The 25754-nt window shown below is 40.5% G+C and overlaps 1 protein-coding gene across 6 annotated transcripts in view; it reads right to left on the reverse strand.

The window, feature by feature from the left end:
- The window catches only part of myh14 (myosin, heavy chain 14, non-muscle), a 40169-nt gene extending 14683 nt beyond the window's left edge, over positions 1-25486 (reverse strand). For 2 of the 6 annotated variants that reach the window (XM_042489717.1, XM_042489715.1), the window contains exons 1-21: positions 25233-25483; positions 19883-20060; positions 17389-17595; positions 15239-15395; positions 14138-14165; positions 12472-12586; positions 9838-9885; positions 9536-9547; positions 8308-8400; positions 8126-8189; positions 7737-7835; positions 7491-7634; positions 7172-7386; positions 6925-7077; positions 5408-5581; positions 4880-5053; positions 4668-4782; positions 3128-3196; positions 1247-1452; positions 995-1116; positions 4-73 (exon numbers count right to left, since the gene is read on the reverse strand). In XM_042489717.1, the coding sequence (XP_042345651.1) occupies positions 4-73; positions 995-1116; positions 1247-1452; positions 3128-3196; positions 4668-4782; positions 4880-5053; positions 5408-5581; positions 6925-7077; positions 7172-7386; positions 7491-7634; positions 7737-7835; positions 8126-8189; positions 8308-8400; positions 9536-9547; positions 9838-9885; positions 12472-12586; positions 14138-14165; positions 15239-15395; positions 17389-17595; positions 19883-20047 (2430 nt within the window). In that variant the 5' untranslated portion in view covers positions 20048-20060; positions 25233-25483. Of the gene's footprint in view, positions 1-3; positions 74-994; positions 1117-1246; positions 1453-3127; positions 3197-4667; positions 4783-4879; positions 5054-5407; positions 5582-6924; positions 7078-7171; positions 7387-7490; positions 7635-7736; positions 7836-8125; positions 8190-8307; positions 8401-9535; positions 9548-9837; positions 9886-12471; positions 12587-14137; positions 14166-15238; positions 15396-17388; positions 17596-19882; positions 20061-25232 lie in introns of all 6 variants that reach the window. The other 4 variants (XM_042489720.1, XM_042489718.1, XM_042489716.1 and 1 more) reach the window with 4 other exon arrangements.
- Between the last annotated feature and the right edge of the window lie 268 nt (positions 25487-25754).

The following is a 25754-nucleotide window of genomic DNA, read 5'->3' on the forward strand; positions in this document are numbered from 1 at the left end:
CACCATGAGCTCTGATGCTTGTTTTCCATCCATGAAGGTGCGAGGGATAGCGTTAGGAGTCAGGATCTCATATCTGGAAAACAAATGTGGTTTTGTAACTGTGTGTGTTTGAGCAAGAGACACAAGACTGAAGATGTTTAATAAAGTTCATCAGCAGGAGCCAGACACCGTCTAATGCAGCATTTAGTGTGTTTTTTGTTCTGATTCCACACTCATAAGCTGACTTTGCTTAGTTTGCTTTAGTCAATCAGCCCAGCGGGGCACAGATTTGCGTCTCATTACAACAGGGCAACCTGCCTGAAGGAGTGTCTTTGACTGATGACGGCTTGTCTTTAGTGGTGACATTTAAAAGCACCAGGCTGATTCAGGCTAAAACTGTGTTTTTGCATCACAAAGCATGGCAGGTGAAATAAGTTTAGCGTGTTGACTGCAGCTCTTCATCTAACATCTCACTGTGGCTGCTTCTGCTCTGACTTTCCTTCCTGCATTATGGCATTAGTAGACTAGTTTTGATTGAAGACAAGCTGCTAACAAATTTTAGCTAATTCGATAAATAAATACATTTAATCTCCTATAGATCTTCACAATAAAAGACCCCTGTTATTTTGTTGTGTAAATGTTTTTTTGTGGAGCAAGAAAATAAGGAAAAGTTCGACTTCGATCAGCAGCAACTTAACTGAAAGTGAACATGAAAAGTAAAATATAGTAGATATAAAAACAGAACGCAGGAAAGAAACAAAACTCTGATGCTGCGCTCACATGGAATCCGGCCCATGGTAGACAGAAAACCGGATGTCATTTTTAGAGCAGGACGGTAAAATTAGGTGGTTAGGTGTTTTTTCATCCTGCCATTCATCCTTTTGGCCCTACTATAGAGACAGACCATCCTTGTCGCGGCTTGTTGACACTGACGATGAAATGCAAATTGGCGCTGCATGACAGTGCAATGAAAAAGGCCCATCGATGTCTCGAATATGATACAAACACAAATCACCTCTGTCTGAACTCCTGGAATGGGATGCGGTTGGGGAAGCCCTGTCTGCAGATACGGATCCCCTCCAGGACTCCATTACACCTCAGCTGGTCCAAAACCAGGTGGGGGGACAGCTTACCGGCCTGACCACAAGCAGACAAGAGAAAGTAAATTAACTCAGATGTTTCTTCCTTTCTTACTTCCTTCAAGTCTCCTTTGACTTAAAACTGTGTCCACATGTCTATGTCTTCCCCCTCCAATCCCCTGTCTCACCCTCTTCTCGTGGTTAGGGATGATGCAGCGCAGGAAGTTGGGGTTGGTGTTCCTCAGCGTGGCCATCAGCTTTGTGAGCGACTCTTTGTAAAGTTGACCAACAGTCCTGAACATTCCCTTCTTTGTCTTCAGCCCCGCCGCTCCGAACGTGACCGGCCCGCTGTTTTCTCCTGACGACACCTGGTCCAGACCCACGATCCTGTCCACTGGATGAAAACACGGAGTCTCAGTTTCAGCAACAATTATCAGTTTTGTGGTGTGAACTGAGCGTTTTCCAGATTTGATCTGGCATGACAATGTCTGTGTGAACACCATGGCATTATGATTTCACACCTGCTTACACATCTGTTATCAGGTCTCTGGACGGATGATACCAGATGGTAGAACATAGAGGAATTCATTAGAGATGCAATGATATGTTTTAAAAGCCAATTCTAACAGCATATCGGCCATTGGCACACACATACACAGTGTTAGCACAGTGCAGGTGAATATCAAGTTTTCTAAGTTAGCCTGTTAGTTTTGGACATGTTTTGACAGGCATGCCTGCGGGTTTGCCTGTCATCTAAAAAAACAAGACCATAATGATTTCATCTGTTCCTCTTTTGACAGTTTAATGGGGTGATGTACTGTGAGAAAACTTTCCCACAATCAGCCAAATATCTACACTTATAACACCTTTAGACCAGCTCTGAGGTCACTCTTTAAACATTTTAAATGGCTGTACTGTCCGCCGATATGTTGCATCTCTATAGCTCATTCAGGATCACATTTCTGCCTGGTTGGTTTTTACAAAACCATGCCAGTTACAGTCATTTGTGGCAGTACAAAACTCTTATGTGATCCTGAATGTGGCTTTTGTGACTAATCGAGAGCATGCTGCTACCTTGGGTACGTTTACATGCACACTAGTATTCCACAATTATTAGTTACAGGTCATGTAAACAGTATATTCCACTTGGATTTTCCATTTTTTTCTTTTAAGACATGTGGGATATGCAGCTATTTTTCGGATATTAACAGAATTATTTGGGTATGTATACAGCCCATTCAGGATATGCCTCTTAATACGTGGCCTATTGTCCGTTTACAGTCAGCTCTGTGTGAGGTTATGGAAACTTTGTACACGAACCACCTTGCAAACAGTTTAGAGTGCTGTGTTAGAGATGCATACCCAAAGCAAAGCTCACATTATCTGGTCAGCAGAAGAAACACACCCTCTGTTGAACATTATGAAAAACATGGATATCAAAATGTTTTTGGATATGCACAAATATTGCAAAGCCAACATTTTAGCTGCAGGAATGAAAGTAGGGGGCTGTGTTCATATGGTCTGCCAATGGTAGAAAAACCGTGAAAAAATCCTATTTTGATGCTCCAGCCACTTTTCCACATTTTGCTCAATAAACATCATGTTTTGGCACGTTAATCTGTGTGCGCACGTTTGCGTGTACACAGGAATTTTAGTGGAATATTTATTTTCATTAGCCGTGTAAACAGCTTAGCAGAAATATTTTTTGGAATAAGAACAAAACATGGAATATTTTGTGCATGTAAACGTTGTCACTTGACACGGCTGAATTTCTACACAGCCATGGTGGATTGTCTCTTCATCGATGGAAAAAGCTACTTCAAACAGTCACAGCACTGTCACTAAAAGCAAAAACGTGATGAAAGAGTGAAGAGAGAACTGAGCAAACAGCACAGCGACAACATGACAAAAGAATGAACATATAACAACGCATGACACTACAGCACAAATGCAAACTACAAAGGCACACTACATTCATTAGGAATTGGGCAGACAGAAAACAAAGGAGTGATGTAAGCAGAGGTGGGAGTGAGGAATGTGAGTGTGACACGCAAAGGAGAAAAACCTACTGTCGGAGCCATTAGCCTGTAGTGTGGCATAGGAGTCAAAGAAGTATACACGAGGAAGAGTTTGTATATCTGATGCAGAAGGGAGGAAGGAAGAGGGAGAAAGAAAAGGTGGCAGGAAAGACAGAGCCAAAGTGAGCACCAAATCAGTGGAGAGGGAAGAGAAAAGAACAGAAGGAAAAAAGATGAGAGCAAGCAAACACAGGAGAGAACAAGGAGGAGGAAAAACAGAGAGATGAGTGAGCAGATAGAATAGTTGCATGATAGAGAAAGAGAAGAGAGAGAAATACAGTTAAGTTAGAACATTTTGCACCATAAAGCTTCATTATTTACATCTGACATGCTTAAAAATACAGGGCATCTTTTTCAGTTAAAGTACTCATTCAGTACATACGTTATTACATACTGTACATGTATTAGAAGGATAGTTTGGATATTTTGAATTGGGGTCGTATGAGGTGTTTGTCCACAGTCAGTGTATTACCTACAGTAGATGGCGGTTGGCACTCCCCCGGTTTGGCATTTTTTAAGCAGTTATATGCATTTATGTTCTCTTCAAAGCCACCAGACTCCACTGACAACAACAGTAATTTTACCTCACAGGATGCAGGAGTTGCTGGTGGCCTCGATCAGTTAGTTTGTTTGTATTATTGCGTGACTTTGGTGAATCTGAACTAACTCTTTAAGCACCAAAGTCACATAATAACACAAACAAACATCAGGGTTCCCACATATTCTCATGGATAAAATTTCAAAACTTTTCGACGACTTTTCAAGACTTTTGTTTGCCAAACATGAGATTCAAACTCCATCCAAAGATAATCTCAGCTAGCTGGTATGCATTAAGGGACGAGGACAAAATGAAGAAATGTATCTGAGGTTAACAAAATATCGCACATCAAGGCATATTAAAGCTACTTAACATCAAGAGTTAAGGTTGGCCATAGAAAATTACTGCAACAATTTCATTACACGCAACAAAATTCCATGGCTTTTCCAAAACTTTAAATGATTTTTAATAATTCCATGATTTTTACAGGCCTGAAAAATGTGATAGTATAATTCAATGATTTTTGCAGGTTTTCCATGACCGTGGGAAACCTAAAAGTAACCGATTGAGGCCGCAGTAGACCAGCAGCTCATGTGTTCTGTAAGGAAAAATATACTGATTTGGTCAAAGGAGGATATAACGGTCTGGGTTCCCCGTTGGGAAGGGCTGGTCGATGGAAAGGTAAAGCAGTGAAAATATTCTAAATATAGCATACACTAAAACTGATATTGACTATTTTTGGTGGCCATTTTTTAGGTGGCTAATATACATTTCACTGCTGCCCTCGTCCACAGCAGTACATCGCATTGGTTCCTCCTGCCTGCTTCTCCAAACTGGGGGTGTGCCGACCACTACGTACTGTAAGTGCTACACTGACTATGGATAAATACCTCATACAATCACACTTCCAGAAATCTAAATTAATCCTTTAAGTCCACAAATCAAAGGTTAACTGTACATGGTGAATAAACACCAGAGTAAAATCAGTCTCACCCTCCTTCCAAAGCTCTGAGACAAAATGATCAGAAGACTGGTGGAGAAGAGACGCCACATTGTCGTTCAGAGGGTCCATGTTCTTCACTAACCAATCATGTGCTTTGTAGTCCACCTGAGAAACATCGCAGGGCAGGTGACATTTTTCAGTTGGTTGCTTTGAGTGGGAAATATGGCAAACACAGAAAGCTGTTAAACAAATGATGGGATACCTTGCCAGCATAGTGAATGATGGAGAAGTCAGCTTCCCCGCGTGGCTGCTTTGGTTTGAAGAATTTTGGATGGCTGCCTTGCTCGGCAGACAGCTTCTCCACAAATGAGCGGTCTGTTGCTCGCGGGAACCAGCACTCTTCATCCAGCAGGGCCAGAACACCCGGCGGGTGGGCCTGACAGACGCAGAGAAAGAACATTTATTGTGAGTGAAATGTGGACATTATAATTGGAGATGACAAGGGATCAAAGCAGAGTGTGTGCCTGCATGTTTGTCGTTCTATTTATATTCTTTTATTCACTTTTACTCCTTCATCTATGGGTGTGGTTGAAGTGTGACGAGGTGAACATGTTCTGTAGGCTGCATGCTAAATCTGCAAACTAAATTTTATTATGCTATTCACCTACAATCCCCGAACACGGCTTCATACTGTAAGTAAATTTGGACTATCAGCATCTATATTCTCATCATTTGACAGCTAATACTGTGAGATTATCAAAAAAAAATCACTGATTTCGTGTGCACGTACTGGTCTCTCGATGAGGTCAATGCAGGGCTGTAAGTCGAGGCCAAAGTCGATGAAGTTCCACTCGATGCCCTCCCGCTGGTACTCCTCCTGCTCCAAGATGAACATGGTGTGGTTGAAGAGCTGCTGCAGCTTCTCGTTGGTGTAGTTGATACACAGCTGTTCGAAGGAGTTGAGCTGCAGAGGAGGGATTTAGGAGAGTAAACAAAGACTCAATAATTCATATGTAGTAAACTATGGAAGAACATGAACACTACGCCTAACGTTTGTGAGGACATTACGCTGATGATAACCCACACCACTAAATGCCGATCTTATCACACTTGCTCAAACCTAATAATCAAAAAATGAAATTTCTCTAATTGCAAACATTTCACAATGATGAGGAAGGGCTACATTCAGCTTTATCCATGTCCTGTCCATATATTATACAATACCGCCTGTTGTGTTTAACTGTGTGTTTGTTTACATAACGTCAACGATGTTTTAGCGAACATGATGCCAGAATAAACAGCAGGGTTTTTAAAACTATTTTAAGACTTGGGCACAGCGTCAAAGTCTTTTTTTAACTTTTAAATTCCAATGCATGAAAAGTCTTCAGAATTAATGATTAATTGCTTTTTAAATGCGTGTACTTGTATTACAGGGTTCCAACACATTATCATGGACAACATTTCAAAACTTTTCCATTAATCTTTGAAGACCCAGAATAAGATTCAGACTCTACTCAAACATTATTTCAGCTAGCTGGCATAACTGAAGGGAGAGAAAGAACGCAGGGAGAAAGTGAAGAAAAATACATGATGATAAACAAAATGTTGTCAAACATCCCTGCATATTAGACCTATGTCAGGTCAGCAGCTACAGGAAAAAAAATTGCCGTTATGTTACACTACAGGGAAGGTTATATCAGGATGTTACTGTTACAATTTCATTACACATTACAAAATTTCATGACTTTCCCAAAACTTTCAATGATTTTTACTACTTCCATAACTTTTCCAGGTTTTCCTTGACTGTGGGAGCCCTCTATTATGTTATCAATATATCAGTGTTTACTGTATTGCAATTATTTCTGGAAAAATATATCATCATCTAAAAGCAGTTATCACAATAGGCCTTGTAACACAGTTTCTTTATATTTAAATGTATCTATTAACAGCTGGTGTGTATGATGCCACAAAGGAGAGCACTTGCTTTGGTTGTGAGTGTGCACGTCTTTTCGTGGCAATAAAGATACAACAGTGATAATCTACAGATCTTTTAAGCCATCAAAGACAAACTTACTGGAGACAAACACTAAGTCACTGAGATGGGCAGATTGGCTTTCTATTGTTGGTCTCCACCCTCCACTCCCCCACAAATGGGTCATTTTAGTGACACTCCCACACTGCTGAACAACCCTGCAGCTAATCACCACAATGCCTGGTTTAGTAAGAATGCAGCCTGAGTTAAAGTTCAGCCATCATCCTTTATGTTAAACTATCAAACACAATCACAAGATCATCAAATAAACAAACCTGGAAGATTTCAAATCCAGCGATATCCAGGATGCCTATGAAGGAGGCTCCTTGTCTCTGTCGGCGGTCCAGAGCTCTGTTGATCCTATGGACCAGCCATCTGAACAGACGCTCATATGTGGCCTTCGCCAAGGCCTCCACAGCAAAGTCAGCCTACAGGAGGAAGGACACACCGTAAGACACACTCCACGGGGACACATGTCTGCTTGTCTGTATGAGCACAAATGTCGATGCACAAAAATATTACCTGTTCTTTCGTCTGGGCCTTCTGCACATACTCTCGACCCACTTTGATTCTGGGAGTGAGGATGGCCCGAGTGAACTCCAGCACGTTGATACCCAGCAGATGGCACAGTTTCTGAGCAGCTGTGTTATCAGGCATGGAGGCCTGGTCCTGGTTCTTCTCCTTCATGAAGGAAATGTTCCCAAACTGGAGCACAGAGGAGATGACCTTCAGCATGGCTGAGGAGAGGTGAGACAGGAAGAGGAACAGTGATTTATAGCAGGGGTAAAATACGCACAAAGCAAATTACTTTCTCTCTTTTCTCAATCATCTCCTCTCTTACACAGCGACTCCTCTGGAGTGAAGCCCATTATAGACATGGAGTCCATGGTCTGGGTGAAGTTCTCTGAATCGCTCTGACCAGGAACAGGGATGGAGCCTCCACTCAGAAAGCGGTACTCATCAGCAGTTCCTAAAAGCAGGTCCGCTAGGGAAGGGAGTAAAAAAGTTGCAACAGAGAGATAGATTTGAGTAGTGTAAGTGCAGTAAATATGGTACGTTTTCGATCAGCTTCTGAATGTTGGCTCACCTCTGGTCTCTTCTGAAGTTCCACATAATAACTGGTAAAAGATGTGAAACGTCCTCTCATCTTTGGCCTGGCGGGTGGCCCGGGACTTTTCAAGGAGGTCTGAATTCATATGGTCATGGATACTTACAGCTGAAACTTTTTCTAATCAGTTCATCACTGAGTCCAAGTGGACGTTTGTGACAAATTTGAAAAGAAAAAGAAAATCCTTTGAGATATCGCACTCACGAGAACAGAATGAACAACGTGAAAACATTATCCCTATGGCCACAGCTGTTGCAGAGGCATAAAAAGCCATTTTGTCCAGCTATGCTTTAAATGAGGCAGCATACTTTAAGAGAGAGATAATGAATCAATCTTGAAAAAAACTTTGAAGACATGTAAAAGGATACAGGTCTCAATGTTGGCACCAACAATGTACCCCGCCACATCAAAGTTAATGCGGATGAATTTACCCTGAAAAAGAAAAAAAAAAGTTTTACGTTTCAGTTAATTTCAGTGTAAATTCATGATACTGAATATAGATTCAGGATAGATAGATTCTGTTTGTATAATGTATCCAGTCTGCTCTTACAAATCTGGAAGAGTTATCGTTCTTGACGGTCTTTGCGTTGCCGAAGGCCTCCAGTATGGGGTTGGCCTGCAGCAGCTGTCTCTCCAGCTCACCCTGAGACACACAGGAGACGTCACATCAGATTCACAGCACAACAAAGACAACAGCCTCAACAAAAGAATTCCACAGGGCCTATCTCCTAAAATGCACCATCCAATCCTGCTCTCTTTAGAGTAACTACTGATCTGTTATGTAAAACAACAAAATCATGACTCATCGTTAAAGAGCAGTGACACAAAATGGTGCATTTTAGGGCCCAAAATAGCGAACACACACCATCCCCACACCCAGGAACAAATGATTCTCAACGTCAGTAAGAGTAATGGGCCCTCGTTAGTTTTGCCATCAATAATAAGGCCGTCAATCACATTTAATTCATTAAAATTTAATCTCCTACATTATTAAAAGGCAATCTCTAGGAACTAACTATGAGTCAGTTGAGAACCACTGTTGTAGAGAAACAAGGGCAGAGGGAAGCTGCAGATGTAGATGCTAACATCACACACAAGCTACATAATGGCTGATTCTAGCTAGCTGCAATGCATTACTTAATGCTGTCGCATTGCGAGTGCAGCAGCTGTTGATGCAGAATCAGCAGCAGCAGCGGCAGCGGCAGCCAGTGATGGGGAGTTATTGTAGTTACAGGGGGTGGTTACTGTGAAAACTGTCAAGGAATGCCGGCCAACACACACACACACACACACACACACACACACACACACACACACACATTGACCAAGAGGTCAGCAATTTTAGTAGTGTTCAGTGAACACTTTAACCAAACCACATAAGTGTGTACACTTGCAACATACTCACAGAGACGGCTGCAACAACACAGCCACACCCAAACCTGAATCTGCACTCATTCAACTGACACACATACTGCACAGGTCATGTTCTACAGGTGTGTGTGAGAGCTGTGGCATTTACAAGTCACTGGGAAAGGGAAGCCAACCAGCAGCGCATTGGGTGTAATCAGAAGAAAAGAATAAAACGAGCCAAAACCCAGGAAATTCATTCAGGGGGAAAAAAAAAGTCAAAAAGGAAATCACTTTGCACAGAAGACATGATTCTCGTTATATCAAGAGAATCATATAAGCTCTGGTGAGTGTTCTACATGTTAAGTTTCTATAAAATGTGACCCCACCAGTGAATAAACCCAAAGTTTTCTAAATACTTTCATACTCACATACTGCATACTCTGTCGAATTGTAGGGGGAAAGATGAGGTTTTAGGGGTGAGGAGGATATATGCATGGGATAAACAAGCAAAAAAGACAAATGAGACAACAATAACAACAACAAATAAAGGAAAACAAACAAGCAAACTCAAATATACAGTACAAGGCTTGACTGTTATGAGGAGCAACATCAGTGAGGACAGTTAAAAGGTTACTGTGTTGGTTTAGTCAGTATCATCGTGGAGCTCATTAAGCAGGAAATAGGACAGAAGGAAAGCACAGGACAGGAGAGCAGGACAGAGTTAACTAACCTTGTTCCCCAAAGTACTGCCCCTTGTTAAGGACCGAGAGCCGTCCATCTGAGCATGCAGGAAGGAGAGAGGGGCGATGCAGAGAGAAGAGAATGAGGGGAAACAAGTGCAGGAAGGAAGAGGGTCAGGAGAATTGCTGAGAAAATGTAGAAAAAGAAGATGGACTGACAGAGGAAGGGTTAAAATTAACACCCATAGGAAAACCCATGATGTCTTAGAATCAATAAAATCAGTCTTGAGAGAGAGTGATGTGAAATTTTAGTCCTTTGATTCCCTGAGCAGATTGGCTTGACTTCTTCCAAAAACATAGAAAGAAGGCAATGATTAACTTAGCAAGAAATGGCCCCGAAAAACAGCAGAGCATTCTTAAAAAAGGAACAAGAAAACTACCTGAAAATAAGCAAAAAAAACTCAACAACGACAAAAACAACAACAGGAATTGACTTCAATAAAGTGCTTAAAAAATTATATATATTTGTCTTTTATCTGTAACATCACTTTAAACTTACAATTCGGAGAATTATAAATATAGTTTTCTCGACAATTTTCCATCATCTTTTGATAATCTATACCGCACCCAGTTAAATTTTCAGATCATTTTCCTGTCACCTTTTACTACTTTTTTTACATTTTGTGGGACATTTTTTGGCAAGTTGCTCATCATGCTTTTTCTGTGTCGTTGAAATAAATCCACACAATTTTCTCAGGTTTCAGAGGTTTAAATGACAGTGAGAAGATTCTGAATGCAGCGCAGGAAAAGTGATGATGCAGGTGCTAAAGGGTTAAATGATATCATTACTGAAAACACTGCAACAAAGGTGTCATATAAGGTCAAATGGCTCAACATTTTGTGGAAATGCATTTATTCACTGTCATGCCGACAGTTAGATGAGTGACTAATACCACTATTGGAGAAGGGAGGCAGTTAGCTAAGCTTAGCATAAAGACTGGAAGCAGGGGGAAACAGCTAGCCTGGCTCCGTTCAAAGGTCAACAACATTAATTGACGCAATCCGTCCTCCCTGTGACGACAAGACTCGTCACAGAGAGACTCACCAAGACATATTTACAGAACAGAACTCCCCAAAAAGCTCCAAACCTTCATTCTTACGGTGCTTTTTGAGCTCAGTTCAAAGTCAGGGTGAAGCAAAATCAGGGATTTCTTTCTAAACACATAACACATGATAGAAAATATGCAATGAAAATGTAAAAAAAATATGTCTGTAAACTGCGTAGTCCTGAATTATGGGGTTAGACCGTTAAACTGTTTTGCACAGTTTCTGTGTCCCAAGATTTTTTGGTCCGGCAGAAATCATGGCTTGATGAAGCACTGGAGAGATCCTGAACGTAACGTTTGGTTCGCCCAACATATGCTAGCGGCGAAATTTCTACATACTATAAATTCTCTCAACTCTTTCAGGCAAATAAATACCTGAAATACTATGGCTTTTAAGTAACCTCTTGCTGGTTGCTCTACTTTTAAATATACTTTGATGCTAGTTGTTTTTAGCTGTTTTTTTATGCTGATGCTTTCACCGTGTAGCACTTTGAGATTTGTTCCAAATGTTAAGTGCATTACAAATAAAATGTATAAGTACTATTGCTGTTATTATTAATCAATATCTTTTGTTAAATGCCACAATCATATAAATACAACTAAAATAGCTGTCAGTAATGTACCTTTCAGTCTTAAAGCCCATATTGGCTACTTTGTGCTAACATTAGGTTAGCAAGGTCTGAGTGCTGTGTGATTAGCAGCTGTATTGATGTGCTATTGGGTTAGCTGCTAACAAGAGTCTGTTGCATCGCAGCAGCTTATTTCAGCTCTTTTAGTGTCTCAGAGCAGAGAATACTGCTCATTTTTTCACAGTTTTGAAGACTAATATTATATACTGGCTCTGCGGTTCGGGACATGTTTCTCTGTAGTGTGAAAAGCTGATAACACGTATTCATTTTTATTTATTCAGACTTTAATTAAACAAGACACAATGTGATAATTAGTGAGCTTTCTGGGCGTTGGTAAACATTTGTTTCTTATTTACTTTGTACAGAGACAGACTTGTTATTTCCCTCTGCTTTATGCTAAGCTAGGCTAATTACCTTGTGATTCCAGTCTTACGAGCTTAATGTACCACAAAGACAAAAGACTTCTCCCATTTATGTTAAACTCTCAGAAAGAAAGTGAAAAACAGTTTCTTCATGTAGACCAAAGATAGCAACATTTCACAGCTTTCTGACCAGATTCCAGGTATTTAGGTAAAAAAAAATACTGTAAAGTGACTTGAATTTTTAAGGGCACAAGTCTTGGCAACATATTGAAAACAGCAATGGTCTTTTATATGGAAAGTGTTGCTGCTAAACTGCAATTAACAACAGATATATTTCTAACTAAATGGGCCCCTGTTATTTCAGACCTTTTAAATTATGTGTCACTGTAAATGTAAAAAAGAAGTCTTTCTACATATTTCTTTCCCTTGCCTTTTTTCCGCTTCCCTCTGCGCTCCATTGTCACTTTTTTAACCCTCTCCATCTTTACCAGCCCCCCTGCTTAGTTCTTAATGTTCTTAGATGACACCTCGTCTCTTTTATCCTGTTCTTTTCTCCTTACTCATGAAGTGTCTCTGCTGTGACGTACCTGCACAGCTTCCTTGTTCCTACCCAGAGTGCCACCCTTGTGAGAGGAAGCAACGTGAGCCAAATACTGGATGACTTTCTTAGTGTTCTCTGTTTTCCCGGCCCCAGACTCGCCTCTGGAACACACACACACACACACACACACACACACACACACACACAAAACTGAGTGAGGAACACACACACAAACACCAAATACCATCTTCTTTACAAAACGGTCCATCTTGAACACGTGGTCTCAATTATGAATGGTACACAGAAGCATTTTAAAGAGCGAGAACACACAGGAACAAGGGGCCAAACACACATTCATCACACCAATAAATACAGAGCCCATGCAGTGCGTTCAAAGCCACAGGTCTAAACAGAAAGCAGGTGTGGAGGATACAGGCTGTGTCAGTATTGTTGCTTTTGGAGAAGAGCGAAGGAGAATGGAGTAAAAATAGCAGCTTTAAAAGATCTAAAAGAAGCAGACGCCTTGTCCCAAATACACTGATTCAAGATGAACCTAAAGTGGGATCCTTGACAATGACAGGAAGAGTCTGGCGGGAAGACATGATGACAGGGAGACGGATGGTAGGCCCTCGGGTAAGCAGGTAGGTAGACAAACAGAGAGCAGGGTGCATTCACATTACATTATTTGCGAAGAAGTGTTTTTTCTGTCCCAATTCTTTAAATTCTAGGCCCATAAGGCCCATAAAAATGTGTAAACATTGATATGTCCTGCATGTATAAATTTGGATTTAAAAACAATTTCTCATTAACTTTGAATATCTGCAACAAATTAGACACACGCAAAACAGTTAATCGTGAATTAATGCAATATGGTAAAAGGAAATACTTCATCCTGCAAAAACACATTTGTATGTCAATTACGTCCCCCCTGTTACACTGAATGCATAAAGAAAACGTTGTTTTTCTCTTGTACCTCCACGGTGAACAACTAACCCAAAGTTGTAATCCAGTTGTTTTAAATGACTCATTATTGCATATATTGCACACAACTGAATAAATGACCTGAATTTTACTGAATGATTTGATATATTTTTGATATAGTTTTACTGTTGTTTATATTGACTAATTATTGCATTTATTACTTTATGATTTAAAAGATATACATTTTATATTATTTTATTAACTACCACTGATATTGTACACGTTAAATTGCTTGTTTTATGTCTTTATTTATGCACTCCGGTTTCTCTTGAGATCTCAATCTCAATGCGACTTACTTGATAAAATGAAGGGGAGAAATAAAACGTGGAACCTTATTACTTCAGTTCATCAAGAATTTCCGCCATTTTTGGATTGTAACGTATGTATTGGAAATGTAACCAAACATGGGGTGACTTATTGACATGCAAGTGGTCACTCGTATGGGTGTGTGGATTATTCCTTTAAGAAGGCCAATAAGTTTGAAAAGGCAGAGCTGCGGATGTATTATTAGCTGTATACAGATGGGACACAGTAAAAGAGCAGAAGCTGGATACATCACAGCTGCACACATACATGCAAAGAGCCGGCAATACACACAAATGAAGACACCTAAAAACACACCAGACACAGACACTCCAGCAGAGGCAGACAGTCTCAATGTGACCCGTACAGAGATTGTCCTCACGGCAAAGTACAAAGCATTCACAGACAGACACAGTTAGACTACTCACGTGCAGAGGATTGACTGATCTTCTCTGTCTGTGAGAGAAAAACAATATAAGGACAAATGAGTGACACACAGACTGATGTATGTCAGTGAGAGTTAAAAACGTGTGATTTAAGAAGTGGCTGACAAGACAGCAAAGTCGACGTCAAACAAGGATTTCAACTATGTGAAAGTCTACGCATGTTGACGTATGATTCCTTGAAATAACACGCTGTAAGGTGCTGCGCGGGAGTGAGGAGGTTATAATGCCAGTTGTTGGCTCATGTTACACTGAGGCATGACGTACCCTGGAAGCCTCCACAGGGACTCACACCTCGAGTTTTGATCATGATACATATAAAAATGCGCACAGATAAATTTGACTGTAGTCTGACTCTTGACATGTCAGTCACTCCTTCACTAATAAGCACTGTAGACAGAAGCAGGTCACCAGCTTAACTGGTCTCTCCGGGCTCCTAGACCACACGACTCTGTCAGTCAGTGGGTGGACACTGTTTGAACTGTAACCTGGTATTATTAAAGATTCCCACACGCTCAGTCTGGAGGAATTCATACTGGTCCTACAGGTTCAATCACTGTGGTAACACACCTACAACCTCCCCTGAGGGAGGGGCGGGAGGTGGCAAATACACAGAGCCTCATCTGTTCCGTCCTGTTATCACTGGGAGACACCCTAAGGCGAAGACATTACCCAATCAGCCCGTAACTGCTTTTAAATGGTTGCTGGGAATTCTCTCTCACGAGCTCAACATTACAGGTAGGGCTTGAAAAAAATGTCTGCCATGCATCGCTGTCACAAGTATAAAATGTGGTTACTATCATCACCACAACAAATACACAATATCGCAGATCGTAAAAAGGAGTGCCATTACTGGAAATCTCTGTTGTAAAAAATACCGTCTTGCCTATTTGTTTTCACTTTAAATGCTTTTGATAACAGCCACGCGGCACCACACCTTCAAATAGCGTTCGTGGTGTGGCTCCGCGATCAAAGATCACAGATGGGATTCGACACCACATTCCAGCCCAGCTGAGCTGATAGCAGATGTGTGGGTTAGCAAACGTGTCACAGGGGTAAGAGGTCACAGATAGCAGTGTTGAGCACCTTGTAGCATGCTGCGATAGGCGGCTTCTGATATGGCGTAGATGTGCGGGGGCATCTCGTGGCGTTTTTTGCCGCGGTACATCTCCACGATGGACTCTGTGTAGATGGGCAGGTTCTTGTAAGGGTTCACCACCACACAGAACAGCCCTGAATATGTCTGGAAAAACACACAGAACAAAGTGCAGTCAGTGGAGCCTTTTATGTCACAATATCGGTCATGTCAGAATAAATCTGCATCGTTTTGTTTTAGTTGGGTTTAATGTTCTTGTTTTTGACAGAACAGTTTTCTCTGAACATGCTCAGTCACTCGAGTTAAGTGGTTTGTGCTCAATTAAAGAAGACTGTCAATAATTGTGGGCGACTTGACTTCTGTTTGATAACTGCAGGAGTGGCATGTTCCTATTAAACTCGTTTCAACAGAAAGTACAGCTGTGGTGTCAAGTGTACGAGCAGCTCTGACGTTGACTTGGTTCACAGCGTTCCCACAGATTTAGGCAAGTTATATTTAAGACTTTTTTAAATGCCATTTGAAATTAAATTTAACCAAAACTGAAGAAAAAAAACATTAACCAACATTGATTACTTGAGAGCAAGGACAATTTGGCCCAAATGTGTATTGTTCAAGAAAAAGTTCATTTGTCTTTGGATTGGATGTGGTAAATGTAAGTGTGTGTTGTTGGTTCAGCTATCCTGATCTGCATGGCAATCATGTGATGGGTATTTGGTGAACTTATTTTGAGATTTTTATAATATAACAGCCGAAAAATAAACCCGACATCCCATGTCTTTGTGATTGAAATTGTCTAATAAATTATTATTCTTTTTTATGTTTAAAAAATGACAAATAAATCTACCAGGTACCTTGTAGCTTGTATTAACTCTGAGTTACTACAGCTCAAGTTAAATTGCCTTAAGCTTAAGGTTTTTTTTAAGATTTTTCATAATGCCACTAAAATGAAATTTAAGACCAATTTTAAAATATACAAAATTGAAAATGATAATAATAATAATACATATGTTTTGTTTTTTTCAAATAGATGTTACCAGTTATTTAGATATTTTATAATGGAACATCAAGAAAAAAAGGGATTCATGAAATCCTATTTCCTGTGTGTTAGCACTTTCAAAACTTTTGAAAGATTTATTTAAGACATTTCAATACCAAGTAAGGCTTTTACTTTAAAATAAGTGCTAAGTTAAAATAAGTCTTCAGTACTTTATGAGACTTGGGAACCCTGGACAACTCTCGGTTCAGTATATTATGCAGGTCAGCCCGATCGTCCCTGATCACTGATTTCCATCAAGTAAACAAACAGTCATGCATTTCCAGGCTGATGCTCCATGTGCAATTCAAATTACTGCACACACACATCACTCCAATCAGATTAAAATACACACGAACACATTGAAAAAGGATCTGTAACTCTAAACATGCAGACGCAGACTCTTAAGCCATGGAGGGCACATCTCTGGATGTGCAGATTTTTATAAACTGGAAAAAGTATCACTTGATTCAAACAGAAACATTTGGTTGTGGTTACATTTTCTACACTGTGTCCATCCACACCCAGACATTACTGTTCTCATAATGCATTCCGAGTCATGATGATACATAATCCACAACACCTTGTCATATTGTAACACGCCTCTCACAGCTATTTCAACAATCCATCCCTACTCCTCTCAGCATCATCCCCCATCATTCATACCATTCATAGGCAGCTCGGCTACATCAAAGTGCCTATATATTATTCTATTTCGCTATATGCTTCCTTGGTATGTCAATAATAATTTGCTTTTGACTCTCATTTGTATCTATCTGACTCATATGTCTTCTTTGCTCTCTCGTCCCCCATTTGTGCAGGCGAAACCAGAGCTGCCTCCCACTGGTACCAGACACACACACACACACACACACACACACACACACACACACACACACACACACGAACAGTCCTGTAAACTGACTCCTCACCTCTCTTACTGCCTCATATCAGTTACACAGGAGATGCCAGGGAGCTAACACATGCATGTACACAACAACATTTAATATGCACGTATGTGAACATGTGCATTGGCGTGAGAACCGTGTCCACAGGTTCTTTATCATGATGTGAACACCTTCACCCTTCATTGTTTTGTGCACTCACATAGATCAAGCCGGAGTAGTATCTCTCTCTCAGGTTGTGCAGCACAGAGGCTTCGTTGAGGCAGGTGAGGTCGGCCATGTCCTCCACTTTGCTGAAGCGCGGGGGGTTCATCCGCTGCACCTCCTCCCTGGACAGAGTCACCTTCCTCTGGCTGTCTGTCAGCTCGACCTCCACCTCGTCACCGCGCTCCTCCCGAATACTGGCCGACTGAGGGCAGAAGAGGAGAGTGATGTTACAAAGACAGTTTGGGAGAGTTTCTGTTGAATGTGAGACACAATTAGCAATTAGCTTTCTGCTGCTGTCAGACTTTAAAAAATCCACACTGCACCTAGTAGTCCACACAGACCTAAACTGACGACTCACTCACGTGGATTTCAATGTATATTTAACTGTGCAATGTCAATATTTCCTAGGTGCAATAATGTGAATTTAACCCTTCGGTCTCTCTACTTGTTTAAGTTTTTACTGTTTACTTATTTATTATCTCCTGCTTATGCTTCTTGGTTTTGCGCTCTCGTTTTGCTGCTAAAACAATGCAAATTTCCCCCCCGATCTTATCTTAACAAGCTATGCATTTAACAGATTTGCTTTCAGGAAATCAATCCCAAGACATTTTTTATACCACTTTGAATAAAAATTAACAACAATGAAATTAGATCAAATCTTTGTGGCAATTAAGACCTCAAAAATTCAAATTTAATTCTATTCTATTTAATGACTTTTTAATGACTAAAAACGTCATGTAGCAATCAAAAATCTAAATCAAAGTAGCTGTTTTTTGTAGATACTGGGCTATAAAATACAGAAAAAAATCTGGTCTAGTCCTTTAACTCTACAGCAACACAGCTGGCCTGCATATGAAATGAAGCAAACATTGAGAATATCTGTGTGAAAATGTTTGACAGTATCTCTGCCACACTGAGCTCTAGAGTCTGAGTGGTCTTTGTGTTGACAGCAGACAAGAATAGATGGTGACAGAGGAGAGAGAAACTCTCTCATCGTGCTGTCGGTCTTGTGCTTTGCTGGACAGGAAGTGGTGAACTCAGGGTCTGACCAGGTCACAGGACTCTGCTGCGTTACACTTTATTCTCTCTGCTACTTGACATGCACTGCACTCAAAATATGTGTGCGTTTGTGTTTGCGCATGTGTGGGCGCGTATTAGTCACAGATTGAAATACATGCTCAGAATATGAATGTGGATGAAAAGCGTGTGTGTCACTCTGTGTGTTATATTGCATGAGTGTGTATATTTGGTATGTGTTTGTCCTACAGTGCCATTCTCAGATCATGAGTGTAAAATGAAGTCAGTGTCTCGACAACGGCCTCTTTAACATTAGGACGTTGAAGGAGCGTATTGTTCTATTCATAGAGCGCTCTGTGAAACCAGTCCAGCAGAGAGAGAGAGACTCTGAGATAGGACATTAAATTCATATGTCACGTCCACTGAAAGCTTCTAATGCACATTACACAAGTACCGAGGAAAAGCGGAACAAATTAATATTATGACAATGGCCATGTGACAGTTATTAGGCCTAAATGTGTTCGAGGGCATCACAAGGCACATCGAGGAATCTAACAGAAAGAAGGAAAGCAGAAAACAGAGACCTCATAAAACATGATAACACACACACACAAAGATGTGCACACACCCTGTGCTGCTTCGCCTCACCTGTTTGACACACCTTGAATCGAAGGCATACACTCACAGCTAATTATTTACCAGAGGATTAATACTTACATGGTAGGGAAAAAGAAAAAAAGTGTAAAATAAATTGCATTTAGCCCTAAAATTCATACAATTTCATCTCCTTACACCTAGTATGATTCGAATTAGATGTTTGAGCTTTTTGGAAAGAAAAAAACGTTCCATTTCTTTTAATAATAGGGGAAGGAATCACCAGAGGCCAGATGATACCATATTATCACGATGCATAAGTCACAATGCAATATTATTGCAATCTTAAATGTGTTGCGAAATGCTGAGTATTACAGTAACATATATTGTGATGCATTGCAATTTATTCTCTTTGTTCAACTGAGAATCCCAAAGGAAAACTCTGTCAACACCTCTTTCATCTAATAAGATAAAGTTTTCAGTCCGTTTATTTCACTTCAATAATTTTTATTGCAGCAAAATATATCTACTCGGGGTGGAAATCACCACAAGTCAGATTATTTGATATTATCCCCATACAATATCATTGGGATTTTTACTGTGTTGCAAAATGCTGAGTATTGCAATAAAATATTTTACAATATACTGCGATTTGCTACTGTTTTTAAACTGCAAATTATGGCTCCAAAGGAAAACTCTGTCGACATGTGTTTTATCTCATATATAGAGTAGGCTAGTAGGCTTTCAAATGTTAAATCTGTATTTGTGATATTGAATTGATATAAAAAAATAAAATAAACACCCTCAAATATCTAGTGAACTGAAAAAACAACTGATTATATTATTCTAGTAGGCTCTCAAAGCCAGTACCGCCTTACCTCGAAGCCATGCTTCTCTGACGGCACCCACACCAGCCTCTTGGCCGCCCAGTCGGCCTGGCTGGCGGCGGAGAACATCGAGTTGGAGGTGGGGGACCCCGGCGTTGCCCCCGACGTCAGGAAACGGGTGACGTCATTGACACCACCCCCCGTTGGCTTGGACATGGTTCTACTGGCACTGTGTGAGGAAAGAGGGAAACAAAAAAAAAGACATTTAGAAGTGAGCCTTTATCAAGACTTTTTCTTCACGCGACTACTGTTTTGTGGGAGGCTTAAAACTGGAGCGCTGAGAAGGGCGACGAAGGGTCGGACAGTGACACTGATGTGATTCTGTGTCAGAACACACACACACACTCAATGTGCACCCACCACACGTAACTGAAGAGCAGTCGTAGCACGCAAGAAGCATGCAGGCCACATCCAGCTGAGATTGGGTCAGGGATGGCCTAGTTGAAAGACAGCTAAGAGTGGAGGAGGAAAGACAGACAGAGAGATCGGTGGGTGGAGGGTGGAGGAAGAGCGAGATACATCAATCGACTGAGTAAACTGACATGACAGTGAGAGGGGGAGGGATAACGAGGAAGAGCGAGAGAGGGTGGGACAGCAGAGAGGATGGAAATGGACTGAATCTATTGTTAACTGGAAAAAAAAGGAAGCATCCTTCGTCTACAGGCCACTCAGCAGAGATAAAACTCTACTGAACCCCCCACTGAGAACTTGTGGACACGGTAGACCCAGGATGCTGTGAAAGACGAGGTGACAGCAGCTAGAAGTGGCTGCTGCTCTGAAACATGAAGGAAACTCCAGTCACAGTGACTGCTGCGCTACAACAGGAGGTCTCGAGATTTGCTTTGACAACTGAGAAATAACGCTGAGCGACGATTTCACGAGAGAAGTTCTCTCGGTGGAGGAGAATTTGAAAACTTTCCTCTGAGGCCAGTGACATTGTTTCAGATGGACTGGTTGTTGCCACGTCCAGGATAGCCCATAATATGGGGTCGACATTTGCTGATTATCTGTGTCTGCATTTTATTTTAATGATCGCTGATAAAATTAATAATTAAAAAGTGCAAAGAAAGGGTCAACATGGGGGGAATCGGGGTGCTATTTTTATTTATTCATTTTTTATTTAAATTTTCACTTGACTTCATAATAAAAGTTGCTTGGAACTTGCTGTATATGATGTTGAGCGCTTCAGTTTTGATTAAACACTTGGCATTTAAACAGAGTTTGTTATATTCCAAATGATAAACATTGGCAGAAAGATTTTCATTTTTATTGTAAATGCATATCAGTTCTAAATATTGGTTATCAGTCTGATTAACTACTAATAATGGGAACTGGCCCTGAAAAAAGAATATTGGTCGACCCCTTCCCATAATGATCATATAGTGTCAGTACAAGATATTAGATAATTTGCGCTGAAACAATGAAGTCGACTAACTAGGGCTGGGAAACGAAAACCAGTTCCAGTTGAGAACCAGTTCCAACTGGAATCGTATAACTTCAAGTTTATCAATTCTATGTATGTCAGCATGTGACGAAGGAGTAATGATGATGATGACAAAAGGAGTCATGGCGGAGAGGAAGAAATGGTCTGAGCGTGGCTTCATTTCACAAACAAAGATGACAACAGGAACGCTTGAGACGTCAGTAAATTGGTATTTTCAAGTAAGGGGGGAAACACCAGCAACATGCTGAGAATTCTTTCCATGCAACATGAAGTTAAATTTCAGGAATGTCATGCATTTGACACTATACGCACATCGCAGCCGAGCAGCATGTCTTTTAAGGAAGGTGAATAACCAGTTTTATAATAATGCTGAAAATCTGTGTAGGCCTACTTTTTTCCCAATACATAAATTGATCAAGAATCAATAGGGAATTCATAAGCAATCGGACCGATGAGTAGAATCGATAATATGACTGATATCTATAAAATATTGTCAGATCCCATCCCTATGACTAACAAAAAATGAATCAGCGACTTTTTTTCAATCGATTCACGATTTAAGTAATTTTTTTTTTTACACAAGAATAGTCAAGATGTAGGTGTTCATGCTTCTCAAATGTGAGTATTTTTTATCTTTTTTTTATTTTCTACAGTAGTAAACAAAATATGTTTGTGTTTTGAACTCATATTCAGACAAAAGAAAACATTTTAAGATATCAACATAGTCTCTTGAAACTGGTGATTGGCATTTGTCTCTATTAACGGACTCTCTAAAGGCCAAACAATTATCTGAGAAAATAAATCAGTAGAAGAAACAATAATGAAAATGTTATTAGTTGAAGCCATAATGTATATTAGCAAAAGGCAATATGAGAGCATTTTCACAGTCTAACTAATGGGCTATTTACATAGCAACTACATAAAAAAATACATGACTGATCACAACATATGGCAGTGTTTTCTTTTGAAAACAGAGAGAACTCGGTCTTAGATTATTTAATAATAAATACAACAAATAGAAAGTGAATGACTCATTAGCTACAGCTGATACACTGGAGGGACATTTTTATGGACAGGTTGATCTGAGTCTATGGAGGCTGATGACCTGAATTTCATGTGGCAGCTACAACTTAGGAATGAAACCCTACAAGCAGTCCCAGCTGAGCTCTGAATGATGCAACAATTCTCAGTGGATTAATTTGCTGTTTGACAGAATAATGAGTAAACTGGTAAAGTTTTGATATTAAAATGATGTGTAACAGGTCTTTATGATTATCAAAATGAGACGTTAGGAGTTAATGAGCTGACAAAAGGTCATCTTAAGTAAACAGAGGAGATTAAGTACAACTGATGTCGACGCTGATCACACAGGTAGGCTATTGTGCCGGCCTGTTAACTGTTAGGCGTCTCCGTGCCTCTGCAGGTATGTCATCTGGCTTGATTCCTGCTATGCATCTCAGTCTTAGTTTTTTCCGCTCTGTCTGTTCATGACAGGGCCCGGTATAAACCCTGCCTTTACCATACCTTTTACTCCAATATGACTCTGGGTGTGGAGTACACACGCTGACAAAAGAGTTGCCACCACCCAGCCACTCAGTATGGAAAATATGTGATCCCTCAGTGACATGAAACAGCTATGCATCTGCTTTTTGTTCAGATTTTCATCTTTAGAAACTGGTCCCAAAAATGTGGTTTAGTGGCTATTGATTTACTACATAAGTCAAGCAACATAGTTTTTTAGCAAAAGTTACTTGAAGGTAATATAGTAACATGCTGCCCTGTGCGTCACTGTGGCTGACTGATGTGTTTTTAACTGTTTTTGGACAACAGTGAAGCTCTATGCGGAGGAATAAACATTATATCAGGGTTTGGCTACACAGGCAATACTGTCTATCGTTATCACATCACTTCATTGTGGCTTTTGGTCTCTACATAAATTTTGTTAAGAATAAGATAAATAAGAATAATGACAGCCTTTTTGTCTTTAAATATGAAATTGTGTACAAGCCTCACAGAAATCTAGGACTGCATCTAATGATTTTATTCTTTGTTGATTGATCTGTCGGCATTTTGATTAATTGAGGAGTCGTTCCGTCTACAAATTGTGAGAAAATTGTGAAAAAAATGTTGATCAGTGATTTAAAAGCACAAGATAACATCTTCCAATGTCTTGTTTTGTCCTCAAAGTAAAGATATTTAGTTTGCTGCCATAGAAATTTTACTCTTTTTAACTTAAAAATCACTCAAACCATTACATTAAATATCAAATTAGTTGGCGAAAAACGAATTATAAAGAAAACAGTTTAAGACTTGGACATGGTCTCTTGGAACTTGTGTTGGACATTTGTCACTTTTTCAAAAGACCAAACAATAAATCAAGAATCGTACCTTAATATGTTTGGGTTTTGAACTCATAGTCAGACGAGGACTTGAACTCATTTTTGTTTTAGTTGCTGATAAATCTGTCGATTATTTTCTCAATTAATCAATTTGTCTATAAAATGTCAGAAAATTGTGAAAAATTGACAATTAGTGTTTCCCAAAGCCCAAGATGACATCCTCAAAAGTCTAGTTTGCCCTAAACCCAAAACTATGAAGTGTGCTGTCATTGAGGAGTAAATAAATCAGATAATATGCACATTTAAAGAGCTGGAATCTGAGAATTTTTCTTTGTTTTTTGAAAACTTACTCAAATTGATCATCAAATTTGTTGCCTATTAATTCAACTGTCAACAAATAAGCGAATAATCGCTGCAGCTACAGAAATAAAAAGTATTTCTCTTGAGATATGAGTTCATCCTCCAATACGTGCATATGTTCATTATCAATTTTGGTAAAAATAATTACTGTCATCACCCCTTTGTTTTGACCAACTCTCCTTATAATTCAACCATACTCCATCAGCTTTATCATTGCTCACAGAAAAAGACTTTGCATGCCAACACTACAGTATAACCGCAGTATAGGATGCTACTGGGTCCCATCGATGATAATGATTTCCCTAAAGCAAAGTCTTCACACACACACAGGTTGTCGCAGTACAGCTTTGGACTGACCAGCAAACTCGTCCTGCAGCAGCTGGAGTTGCCAAAAACCTGACTGCTCTCCTCCATAGCAACACTAAGCAGCAGCCCACAGACAATACCTTTAAGAGTCTGAACTGAGGTCATTCACCGTGGGGGGTCTTTTGGTCTGTGTGTGTTTGTGTGTCTATCTATGTGTCTGTGGGTGTGTAATTAATGTGTGGGAGCCTGCGCGTGATTTTGTTAAACGGGTGGGGGAGCAGGAGACGCCTTTTTTTTCTTCAGCTTTGCATCGGTGATGATATTGTGTCATCTGCGTACACCAGTGAGGAGAGGTGACATTATTAAGCCACTGATGATAATTACAGTGCGGCTGCAGGACAGAACAGTGCAGATGCGGAGTGACCCCTATCTATAAATTACCTGCATTTCAGGTCTCCAGCACAGAAACTGACGAACCACACCTTGAACATAAGACATGAACAATCACATGGGCCTAATTGACTGTGTGAGCCGCATGCATGTGGCAGCCACAAGGCATTTTTCCCGAGCAGAATATAATTATATGACACAAAGATCATCGTAGGTCGATGCTTTTTAATTATATGGGTCCAAATCGCCTCTAATGTGTCCATTAGACAGACAGTTTTCCTTGACCAGACTTCAGGTCATCTTTTAAGCCTCTCTCCGAAGATAAAGATCAAAGCAGTATGATCGCCTCTCGTCCCACCAACGTTTCATTTTTAGCCGTTATGCCACCGCATTTAGACCAACCTAGCGAGGTTAGCCAGCGCCAACTGAAATATGATACGATCAGGATATTACACCGGCTATTTACGAGTTGGATTAGGGTAAAGGCAATTAAATCTCTCACCTTCAGGTTCCGCTCTGAGTCGTGGATAAGGCTGTGGTGCGAGGAGAACCGGGGTGAGGCTGTTTCTCGGGTATTTTCCTGCCTGATAGGTGTGTAGCCTACCGCATATGCGGCTTTTATCATCGCACCGCTCTCTCAGTGGAGCCGCACTCACACTTCTCGATGAGAATAAAACAGAGAGCAGTGAGGGCAAGGCGACGGCTTCAACTCAGGGCAGCTACTTCCTGTTAGCACACCAACCAGGTACGAGGAGACGGTTTTCAGTCAAGCCTCGGAGAGAAATAACTCCAATGAAAATCTACAACCGAGCAGTAGACCCGCCTCAATGATACGACGAAAACTTTCCGCCCCGAAACTGGCATGAAATGGGTGCGGCGACAAATGGCGTTAGCGCTAGCGCAAGTATCTCCGCCATTAGCCAATGCTAACGGACGAGAGGCGGGGCTTAAAGTGACTGGCGTGTTAAACAGCCAATGGAAGCGCTGCAGCAGGTGCCTGTGCGGCACTCTAGCGTTAGCGAAG

The sequence above is a fragment of the Plectropomus leopardus genome, chromosome 7 (genome assembly GCF_008729295.1).
Source record: "Plectropomus leopardus isolate mb chromosome 7, YSFRI_Pleo_2.0, whole genome shotgun sequence".
NCBI lineage: Eukaryota > Metazoa > Chordata > Actinopteri > Perciformes > Serranidae > Plectropomus > Plectropomus leopardus.